The 12,236-nt window shown below is 39.6% G+C and overlaps 1 protein-coding gene across 1 annotated transcript in view; it reads left to right on the top strand.

Annotated features, from left to right (window-relative positions):
- The window catches only part of TAF15 (TATA-box binding protein associated factor 15), a 95,750-nt gene that overhangs the window by 37,882 nt on the left and 45,632 nt on the right, over nt 1–12,236 (top strand). Inside the window, exons 5-6 of the mRNA XM_033922953.1 lie at nt 1,426–1,537; nt 9,890–10,020. Of these exons, the coding sequence (XP_033778844.1) occupies nt 1,426–1,537; nt 9,890–10,020 (243 nt within the window). The remainder of the gene's footprint in view (nt 1–1,425; nt 1,538–9,889; nt 10,021–12,236) is intronic.

Raw genomic sequence — 12,236 nt, 5'->3', positions numbered from 1 at the left:
CCATAGGCGATTCTCTGCACAAAAAGCATGCATATAATTTGCTTGCTATTATGCTGAGAATCACCCATACATTGACTCGCCAGATTTTACCAGCAAATTTTGAGAATCTTCCCCTTAAACTCTTTGGGCATGTGTGTGTGTGCTGCTTCTCATATGACTTAACACCCTACCTCCTCAGTCTACTTCATCCATCTGGCAAGGCAAGATTAGATTTCTTACTCTTACCTTCTCCCTCTCCCTCAGTTGCATACTGCAGAAAACTCTAACAATGGAAACATTTAGATGACAGAGGCCATGAATTTCAAACAACTTCATTTGAAACCTCCAGAGCTTATTTCTAGCACCCACATGGTTTTTCCCACCTTGAAACACAGATGCTTTCCTGATTATCTGCAGCATAGTTTTCGGCTGGCTTTCCCAGACAGGCCACTTCAACAGCCAGTGTCTTTTAAGCCCTGAAACACAAGTGCTGGCCAGAAATGTGCTGCACAGATTTCAGATGGCTGTTCTGAGATAGACTGCACCCATGCTTAGCAGATTCACTTCATCTGCTAGTGTCTGTGATGCCTGCTTAATAAGTTCCATTTCACTTTGGATTCATATGGCTATTTCATCAGCATAATCAGGGATGGTAAATGACCACTGATTTCTTGGAGAGTATATGCCATGAGAGTGTGGCTTCCTCAGGGGCAGAGTCCTGAGCAGTTCTGCCTGAAGAAATTTGTAGAGGGGCTGTGTGGTCCACCTTCCATACTTGCATGAAGTTTACAGGGTGGATGTGATGGCACGAATGGACACCCCTTTTGTGAGATCGGTACTGGCAGCAGCCTCATCTGTTCCACCCTAGACTCCGGGAACTGCTTTGATGCATCCCACTGGTTCAAGACTCGTATGAGAGACTTTGAGAACTACATGAAGTGTTAGTGCTGGGTACACTCATGTGAGTGGCTTGTTTCCACCTTGTTTTAAGTTATGTTCCTGTTGGCATTGATTGGTTGTATTTTAATTGTTGCAGAATAGATAACAATCGGCTTGGTCGGGGAGTTTCCCTATATCCCGCTTTTTTATTTCTCCTCTTGTCAACTGCTTTGGTACAAACTGAGAAGCTAGAACACTGTCCAGTGATGCAGAAGCAGAGCTGAGAGAGAAAAAAATGTAGATGATGGCTGCCTGCATAAATGGTTCAAGACTCGTATGCCTTCCTACTAGAAAGAAGATTGAGGTAAGAACCTAATAATCTTCCCTTGGCCCAAGTGTTTGTCTTTGGTGAAAAAAACCCAAACTATAAATAGTAGTGTGACTTTTCATGTGGGTATGCTGGTTTCAAGCTTGTTCTTTATTTTTACATTTCACGTGCTGCTTCATATTATATTTGCATCCAATTTAAAAATACATTCAGTTTTCCTTTTTTTTTTTTCCATTTAGACTATGGACAAAGTCAAGGACAAGGTGGTGGTTCAAGCTTTGAAAATCAGAGCACACAAAGTCAACAGTCTTATGGTGGTTACGGACAGCAAGGCCTGGAATCATCTGGCAGGTAACAAAACTTAGCATTTATCTTCTGTCACATTAAGCTTTTTATATGAGATGTCCTGTTTATGCAACTTTTGAATGTTTAATGCTTCTGTTGGAAGTTCACGCATGTTGGAACAGACTTAATATAATACTTGTATGATAATGTTTGTAAAGCATAACTTAACTGGTCTTTGATGAGAGTTTTTTCCCCTGTCAAGAAGCAGAATGAATCAGCCATACAAATGGGAAGTGCCTCAAACAACTAGAAAAATTTTCCCTATATCGTGCCCTTGTGGAGGTGCTTTAGTTACTTTTTCCACTCTTCCAAACATGCACTTATTTATTTCTAGACTCAAATGTTTTGAATCTTTACTTTTCCACTTCCTTGAAAAAAAGGAAATACAAAATCAAGCCCTTTTTCAATCTTTGTACTCTAACAATCATTGAGTATAACAGTCTCCTGGCTTTTCTGCATTGAGAAACCAGAATACCCATTTCTGCTTTTTCTGGGTCAGATGTGAGCAAAATACTGTAAAAGATATTGCCTATGCCCTAGAAGTTAAACATGTCACAATAAATGTGCCTCCTGCAAGAAACAAACTGTGGCCAAGGTTCTTGATAATTATTTATATATTCATTTTCTTTTAAAAAGGGAGTTCAGCCCTTTAACATTAATAGATACTATTTTAATATCTACCATCTATATACTATAAAACCAAAAAGAGAAGGAAGGCCAGCTTGATCCCCCATAAGTGAATAGCAATTGCCAACGGTCTATACTGGAGGAAAAGACCATAGTCTGTTGAGACCTTGGGGAAACTACTGCTTGCCCTGGGTTTTTACCAGGTGCTAGTGACCTGGATTACTCATCATAAGGTTGGTCTACTGGGCTGGCTGAACCAATAAGGCTATTCTTAAGTTCTTAAACCATGCAAGTATAAGTCTTTAGATTTGTGCTGAAACTCAGTAAGTACCCATTTTACCAACAATATCAAAAGTTCAAATATTGGCATGCTTGTCAAAACTCTGCATACGGAGAGCCTCAAGATACCACTTTTGGTGATCCATCTGGGGGGTCAAATTAATAGAATACTAGACGTCCCATTGAAATTGACATATGATGCGTTGCTATTTGGCACGATATTGATGGCTAAGAGCTCAATAACTTCCCATAGCAAAAAACTTCTTTTTATCATGATGGGTGATGCCCTACAACTTATTTTGAACAACTGGAAAAATTGGGACCGGTTAAATTATAGTTTCTGGTGGAAATCTTTATGCCACACTTTAAAACTGAAACGTATGAATGCATTACAAAAGGGACATTATAGGAAATTATTTATTTATTTATTTATTTTAATTTATTTAATTTTTTAATAATACAAGCAATAGTGCTTTACAGAAACTCTAGTAACAATAATACATAATCACAACCTGATTAACAGTTGGATTTTAAATTTAAATCAAAAGAAACAACGCTCAATTTTTTTATAGTCCTCATACTGAGAGAAAGAGACAAGAGTGAAATCTAACAAATAAAGAAATCATTCCATATTCCAAGGAAATAAATAGGTACCTTCAAGCATTAATATATACTGACACTATTGACAGTGGGTTATCTTAGGGTGCAGCAGACACCCCCTTCCCTTCAAGAAAAAAACGCAACTGCTCTGGCTCATAGAAAACATATTTGGTACAGAACAAAACATTTACAAGGAAACCTTAATTGAAATACAGCCCCTAAAGAAGCAACCTTTTCACAATATACAAGAAATTCTTTCCTTCTTATTTGAGTCCACTTAGAGACATCTGGAAATATATAAATTCTTTCCCCAAGATAGGACACCTGTTTCATAGTATAATACAATCTTAAAATCGACTCTTTATCTTGATGAAAAACAAATGAAACTATCATTGTAGCTCTCCCTATAGTTTCAACCTCAGATGTCTCCAATATTGCTGATAAATCCTGCTGAGGAGCAGCATTTGTCATTTTTAGTGTTTTATTTAAGTAATACACTTTTTGAGTAGGTGGACTATTTGTGTCCCAGATTTTCAAAGTAGATAGCAAAAAGTCTCTAAAGGTCTCTCTGGCAGGTTTATACTTAGCCACCGGAAAATTCAAAATTCTCAAATTTAAAGACCTATTTTGGTTCTCCAAGTTTTCTATTTTCCGGAGGAGAAAAGCTTTATCCAGCACTTGCTGTTTAATAGTATTTTTAGACTCTTGAACAGTCTGTTGAATATCTCCTATCTTCTCTTGATGATTCTGTACCAAAATGTCTAAATCCTTTAATTTAGTTGATACGTGGGACAAAGGTGTAATAAAATTTATACATACTGATTGGAGGTTGTCAATTCCAAACCATAGAGAATCCATTGTCACCACTGGTGGTTTAGTGAGGGGCTTGAACTCCGGTAGCCGGCAAAGATCTTGTTCAGCTAATGGCTCCCCACGCTGATTCACGCCTCTTCCGAATTCAGCTCCATTCGCTCCTCGTGCGTCCCCTTCGTCTGGTTGAGATGACCCTGAAGCCATAGAGACTTCTCCTTCCTGGGTTACTTGCACTGGAGACCCCGAAGCACTCAATCCAACCCGAGGCCCCTCAAATCTTCGGTTCTCCCTTGGCAATCCTCCAGGATCGGGAGGGGGTCAGGTCCCAATGGGCTGACTCCAAGCTGGATCGCTCCTGGGATCCAGCAGCAGATACGCCTGACGCCGAAGGAACTGTAAAAGCTGTTATTACAGTTTGTCGTGGCGTCGTTTATACCGGCAGAGGCAGAGGGAAACTCCTCTGCCTTCCTCTCCTCTTGGGCATGAAAAAGTAAGTAATAAACCTTTCCAAAGGAAATATTTGAAACGCCGATGAGAGAGCACACGCTCACGCTTCCTACTTAGTCCATTATAGGAAACTTAAGGATGTTTGGGAGTCATTGACAAAATTCTGTAAGGAGTGATTATTGTTTTTAGCCCTTTAAATATACACATCCAGGATGGGTGAGTGGGAGGAGAGGGGGATATGCCTTTAATTTAATTATTGTTTGATTGCAATTTCTGTATCTAGATCATTTGTATTCTTTCTAGATCGTTTTTAAGTGCTATAAAAGGGACATATATAGTTTGATTGAATTAAGTGCTGTTTAAAGTGTAAAATGTTTAATTATATTGAAATAGGGGGGAGGGGGTGAAAATACTCATGTCTTTTATTGCAAGCTGTATTTCAAATAGTCTGTAATGGATTCATTTTTGCACTGTTTTAAGTCTGAAAAATGAATAAAGAATTTTTTTTTTAAAAAGATACCACCCAAGGGCAACTCCAAATTTACACAAAGGTACAGGCATGGCATTGTGACAAGGAAAAACAAGGTCCTCAGGAACATAGAAACAGAAAAATGAAGGCAGTTGAAGACCATATGGTCTGTCTAGTCTGCCCAACCATGCCATCCATTCCTCCTCTCCTTTAGAAATCCAACATTCTTGTCTCAAGCCTTCTATCTTTCAGACTACTGGTACAGTCATTGATTCTATCCACCCTAGACTACTGCAACATCATTTATGTGGGTATACCTAAAAAAACCGTGAGAAAACTAAGAATAGTGCAAAACACGGCCGTCCGCTTAATTTATGGACTAAAGAAAAGTGAACACATTAGTCCCTACTACAAACTGCTACACTGGTTGCCAATAGAGGCACGGATTTTATTCAAGTTCTCTTGCTTCTGCTATAAACTGGTGTGGGGAATGACCCCCGCCTATCTCTTACCTCACTTCGAACTATACACCCCCACAAGAACAACCAGAAATCGCAACCTCTTTGCCTATCCGAAGATCACTGATTGCAAATACAGGACCTTTCTGGACAGAACTTTTTAAGTTTCAAGCTGGTAGACAGCAAACCTGGCTAGGCAATTTCATCAATAGAGCCAGGTAGATCTACTTTTCGGAAAGAAATTAAGACCGCTCTGTTCAATAGATTTATTTCCTAGTCAGACAACAACCCCCCCTTTTTAAAAAACTATTACTCAACATGTTGACACTGCGTATTCTCACTAATTGTATTCTGTATTCACTGACTGTTCAGTGACTTCTTCACCATTTGTATTCTGAAATTCGCCCCCTTCACTGTCACATGTTAATATTATATTTCGTACTAATTTGTACTCTGTAATCACTGACTGCTCAGTGACATCTTCCCTATTTGTATGTTGTAATTCGCTGATTGCACAGCTCTCTTCACTGTGAACAGCCTAGAAGTCGCAAGATTATGGTGGTATAGAGAAAAAAAAATTATTATTGAATTCAGATACCCTTTATCTCGACTGGGAGGCCATTCTAGGCTTTTACCATCCTTTCTGTGAAAAAGTATTTTCTGAGGTTACTTCTGAATCTATCCTTCACCTTCATTTTATGTATCCTCATTCCAGAGCTTCCTCTCAATTGAAAGAGACTCTCATGCGCATTTATTTATTTATTTATTCAATTTTCTATACCGTTCTCCCAGGGGAGCTCAGAACGGTTTACAAGGAAGAAGGTGTTGATGCCCCTGTACAGGTTATTGGTGAGGCCCCACTTGGAGTATTGTGTTCAGTTTTGGAGACCGTATCTGGCGAAAGACGTAAGAAGACTTGAGGCGGTCCACAGGAGGGCGACGAAAATGATAGGAGGCTTGCGCCAGAAGACGTATGAGGAGAGACTGGAAGCCCTGAATATGTATACCCTAGAGGAAAGGAGAGACAGGGGAGATATGATTCAGACGTACAAATACTTGAAGGGTATTAACGTAGAACAAAATCTTTTCCAGAGAAAGGAAAATGGTAAAACCAGAGGACATAATTTGAGGTTGAGGGGTGGTAGATTCAGGGGCAATGATAGGAAATTCTACTTTACGGAGAGGGTAGTGAATGCCTGGAATGCGCTCCCGAGAGAGGTGGTGGAGAGTAAAACTGTGACTGAGTTCAAAGAAGCGTGGGATGAACACAGAAGATTTAGAATCAGAAAATAATATTAAATATTGAACTAGACCAGTTACTGGGCAGACTTGCACGGTCTGTGTCTGTGTATGGCCATTTGGTGGAGGATGGGCAGGGGAGGGCTTCAATGGCTGGGAGGGTGTAGATGAGCTAGAGTAAATCTTAACAGAGATTTTGGCAGTTGGAACCCAAGCACAGTACCGGGTAAAGCTTTGGATTCTTGCCCAGAAATAGCTAAGAAGAAAAATTAAAAAAAATAAAAATAAAAAAATTTTTTTTAAATTGAATCAGGTTGGGCAGACTGGATGGACCATTCGGGCCTTTATCTGCCGTCATCTACTATGTTACTATGTTACTTATTCAGGTACTCACGCATTTTTCCCTGTCTGTCCCAGCGGGCTCACAATCTAGGTATTAAAATATCTCTCAAAAATAGAAATTGGTAACAACAAATCCTAAAATAATTAATAATATTAATGTTACCAGCCAGTGGTGGAATCCCCACGAGAGCGAGAATCAATCATACATAAATGTGGAGAAAAAGCCTCAGTGTGATGACAGCAATCTGTAATGATTATAAGCTGGTCATTCACTTATCATTGGCATAAAAAAACTCCACTGTGCAGAGAGTATAAAGAAAAAGGCGAAAAACTTCTACTTAGCTACATAGGGTGGAAAATGATGGCTTCCGATGTTCTTTAATAGCAAGGGATTCATCCCGTTACTTGTGTGCTGTTCTCTCCACGCTAAATTAGCTTCTGTCATATCTCCCTTATCCCGCCTTTCCTCCAAAGTATACAGATTGAGATCTTTATCTGTCTCTGTACGCCTTATGCTGAAGACCGCCGGCCATTTTAGTAGCCTTCCTTTGGACCGACTCCATCCTGTTTATATCTTTTGGAAAGTGCAGTCTCCAGAATTGTATACAATATTCTAAATGAGGTCTCGCCAAAGTCTTATATAGGGGCATCAATACCTCATTTTTCCTACTGGCTATTCCTCTTCCTTTGCACCCAAGCATCCTTCTAGCTTTTGCCGTTTCTTTTTCAAGTTTCAAGTTTATTCTTAAGTTGGTATACCGACCATCACAAGTATCTGGCTGGTTTACAGTATAAAAAATTTTAAATATCTTAATAAAATAGAAATAAAAATAGGGCAGGTTGAGGTCAAGACAAGGACAAAATTTAAGAAGGGCAAAGGGGGAGGGAGATTTTAATTATATTATGGAAATAAAAGGAAAGGAGGAGGGGAGGATAAAACAAGAGGGAAGAGCCAGGAGTCGTTTCTTAAAAACAGTTCTCTATTCATTTGTTTGTTGTTGGGTATTTTTTTAGTGTATTGTTTTGGTTTTCCTTGATCAGGATTCTTAGCTGCAATTTTCATAGGCATCTTGGAATAGAAATGTTTTGAGGTTAATTTTAAATTTGTTTAAGGAATTTTCGCAGCGGAGATGAGGTGGCATTGCATTCCAGAGGGAAGGGACAATTGCGGAGAAGATGGTATTTCTGGTATAGTATAGGTCTTTGATTGAAGGAACTGTTAGTAAGTTCAGATTGGAGGCTCTAAGGGCCCTAGATTGGGTGTGTGGGATAAGATATTTGTCTAGGAATGCGGGTGAGTGGGAGACTTTAATTTTGAAGCCAAGTAGGAGTATTTTGTAAGTTGTTCTATGTGAGACTGGCAGCCAATTTGATTCACGGAGGAGCAGGGGTGACGTGGTCGTATTTTTTGGCTTTGTAGATGAGTTTAACCACAGTATTTTGAATCAGTAGGATTCGGGTTTCCTTTTGAGTGATACCATGGTATAGTGAATTACAGTAGTCTATGTGTGAGATGATCAGTGAATGTATTAGAGTTTGAATAGACACAGGTTCTAGAACAGAGGTTATGGAATGAATTAAACGGAGTTTATAGAAGCAGTTTTTAGTGAGTGTGCTAATTTGATCAACCTGTTTGGCCACCTTAAGATCATCACATACTATTACACTCAAGTTCTGTTCCTTTTTCTTGCACAAAAGTTCTTCACCCCCTAAACCAGGGGTGTCAAAGTCCCTCCTTGAGGGTCGCAATCCAGTCGGGTTTTCAGGTTTACGAGCATGCTTCTGGAACAAATTATGCTCGCAAACCAAGGTTCCACTGTACTTGTAGTAGATGCTTGACAGTAGGAGAGTCTGCATAGTAAAATTATTTATATATTTGAATTTGCTGCTGCGATTGTGCCATGCTATTAGAGTCTTGGTATCAAGAACAGGTGACTTTTAGGGAGTTAGATACTGAATTTATAATAGTTCAAACGCCTGGTTTTATTTTTGGGGGTTTTTCCCCTAAAATTCAGGGAAAAAAAGGCAGTCGCACAAAGAAAGTGAAGTGTCACATGTTGTGACCAAAAAATCGAGAGGCAATATTAGAGGAAATCAAATATCTGCAGGTTTTCGTAATTTGCTCAATACTACTTACTTTTGCTATGCTTATCAAGACTAATGTACGTTCCCCCCCCCCCCCCAATCCCCTCACCATTTTCTCCACACTTCTGCTCGGATTGTGGTAGCAGCCTGGATGGCAACACTTGGCAGAAACATCTTCTCTTGCTCTTAACTCTCATTTTTCCTATCACAATGGAGTTCTTACATTCTCCTGTACTACTTCCAAACTTCTTCTTAATAACCTTACCCTTACCTTATAAACCTATAAATTGCCCACTCTGAGGCATAATTATTTTTGTGAGCTGCTCTGATGGCTCCAGCCCTGAGCAGTATATCAAACCCTTAAATCAGTGGTCTCAAACTCGCGGCCCGGGGGCCACATGTGGCCCGTCAGGTACTATTTTGAGGCCCTCAGTATGTTTATCATAATCACAAAAGTAAAATAAAACAGTTTCTTGATCAAACGTCTCTTTAGCTATACATTACAATATTATTATTAAGACAACCAAAAGGAAAGATTTATAAACTATAAAGAGTTTTACCTCATGCTAAATTGTCATTTCTTTAATAAGACATTAACTATTTTTTCTGAGGCCCTCCAAATACCTACAAATCCAAAAGGCCCTGCAAAGGGTTTGAGTTGGAGACCACTGCCTTAAATAAACTTGGAACTTGACTTTCTCATGGCATGAGAACCTTTTGGGAACTTTTGCTTAGAAATGCTTTTAAATAAATTTTGAACATACATCTAATATCTCTAGAGCAAGGATTTCAAAGTCCCTCTTTGAGGGCTGCAATCCAGTTGGGTTTTCAGGATTTCCCCAATGAAAGCATGCACTACTTTCAATGCATATTCATTGGGGAAATCCTGAAAACCCGACTGGTTTGCAGCCCTCAAAGAGGGACTTTGAGATCCCTGCTCTAGAGGTTTTGTCTTCCAGTCTTCTAATATAATTTCCCTGTGTTTCATTTCATCTCTAGTGGAAGAGTCCCATCATATGACCAGCACTCTAGTCATGGTGATCAGCAACCAAGCTATGGCCAGCAGCAAGGGTCATACAGTCAGTCGTCATATCCATCACAGAGAGACAACTATAGCCACAGCTCAGGAGGTAAGTCTTGAGCCTGATTAACCACTTTAGTCTCAGCTTGTCTGAAGTTCAAGTTTGATAAAATCACTTTTTTCGTAGATTACAAAGCGATGAATAATAAAAAAAATGAGGGAGACAAACAATTTTGGGGGGAATCACAGACATTTGGCGAGAGGGAAATGAAGGGAGGAACTATAGGAAAGAGAACAAAGAAGGGAAAAAAACTGAAGGACATTTATGTGAAGCTGCTATTTAACTTATAGGTAATTCAGATTCTATGCAATAAGCAAGTTAACCTATTTATTTCTTGGTTTCGTCAAAGAATACATATCTTCATTTTATCATTCTCTAATTTCCAGTGCAATGGGTGTGTCATTCTGGACAAGCGGGCTATCTCCCCATGGTCGTGAGCCATAAGAGAAGGAATCCACTCCAGATTTTTTCTGTGATCCTCCTACTTCACCTGCGTTTTTATTCTCTTCTGCATATGAGCTGGAAGGAGTGTTTCTGTTCTGCTCTCTTTTTTTCTTATTTTATTTTATTCTGTGTTCAATTTTCATTTGACTTTTTTAAGTGCTTGGAGCTTATCATCATTAGTGTCAGCTCTGCCTGTATAGAGAAGAAGTAGACTGAGGTCTGCAGCTGAAAGGCCCATCTCAGGTGGTACATGTTAACCAGCCTGCACAAAGTACCTTCTCACCTACTGCTTAGCAGGGTTTTGAGTGCAGGCTGTTAGACTACCGTAGGAGGCTCAGCAGTTTCAAGTTTATTTAAAATTTCTTATACTGACTAATCAAACCTTCTAGGTGGTGGACAAAAATGTTTAAACCGTCTATTAACTAAAATACAGTTTAAAAACACAAAACACCAGAGCAAATACTAACTTTAAAAGACTAATAAACTAATTAAAAAATATTTACAAACAGAGACAAGAGGGAAAGAAGGGCTAGAACTACAATTTGTAAAGAAAAGAAAACATGTAAGGGAATAAAACAATAGGGAGGGGAGCCGATATGAAGAATCCTTCTAGGTACTAGGTCGTCCTTAAAAAGACAGTGTCTTGTAGGGTGCCGGCTGCATTTTTCACCTCCCCTATTCTGGTGGCGCTTCCATTGGTCTGTGAGGGTGAGGATGCGGTCAGATGCTGTTTTTGGCTGGCAGCCCGAAGATGCATTGGAAAGGAGTTTTCAGCATGAGGCAGTGATGATTCTTCTTTCCAGTTACTGTAAAGAGTTGAGGCAGGCTGCAGCACATTGCCAGCATAGGTCACAATGAGTAAAGTTGTTACAGCCTCTGAGGTTAATTGGTTGGGGGGGCTGAGAATCAGGTTTTTGAGGATTCTTGTATATGTCTCTCCTCAAAAATCTTAAATTCACCAATTTCTAACTTTAGTTAGTCGGTTATTTTAGGCACAAAAATCTTGACGGCAGCCATCTTGGATTTTTAGCACTTTTTTTCAAAAGTTCCCTGCACTTCCAAAACTATTTTTTGCCTCAAAACTGGTTGGGATGGAGTCCTTGGGCTGTTATACCCCAAATTCATGCCAGGATTGTGCAAATTGTGTGCCTTAGGATTATCATTGTATCATATGCCACGCCGCATGGTTCAGAAAGGCAGAAGTGAGCAGCTTAATCTCTTCTTTGCATGCTCAGCTCCTCCTATCTTCTCCTCCCTCATGTGTGGAGTGAGGGTTCAGTCCTCTGCATTTCTCTGGCATCTGGACATTGTTTATTGTGAGCTTCTATTCCGCTACTAATGACTGGGGAGTCAATTCAGAGTTTCTGTAAAAGGTGTAAAATGTCTTTATTTCGGAGCAGTGAGATTCTCCCGAAGGGTGTCTCAAAGTAGCAAGGGAACAGGAGAAACTGCCTTCACACCAGTAAACAGCAAACAAACAACAAAGGTGTCCAATTGATGCTCAGTCTCCCTCTGGAAGGCATTTGAAGCATCTACCACACTCTCCATGAAAAAAAAATTCCTAACATTTCTCCTGAGCCTTCCTTCCTGCAACCTCAAGGTATGCTCTCTAGTTTTACCATTTTCTCTTCTCTGGAAAAGATTTGGTTCTATATTAATACCTTTCAAGTATTTAAACATCTGTATCATATCTCCCCTGTCCCTTCCCCAGAGTATATATATTTGGGTCTTCCAGTCTCTTATCATACTTCTTTTGATTCAAACCCCTTACCATCACCTTCCTCTGGACCACTTCAAGTCTTTTTATATCCTTCACCAAA

This window comes from Geotrypetes seraphini, chromosome 15, assembly GCF_902459505.1.
Source record: "Geotrypetes seraphini chromosome 15, aGeoSer1.1, whole genome shotgun sequence".
NCBI classification, from domain to species: domain Eukaryota; kingdom Metazoa; phylum Chordata; class Amphibia; order Gymnophiona; family Dermophiidae; genus Geotrypetes; species Geotrypetes seraphini.
This window is presented reverse-complemented; position numbering and strand designations above follow the sequence as displayed.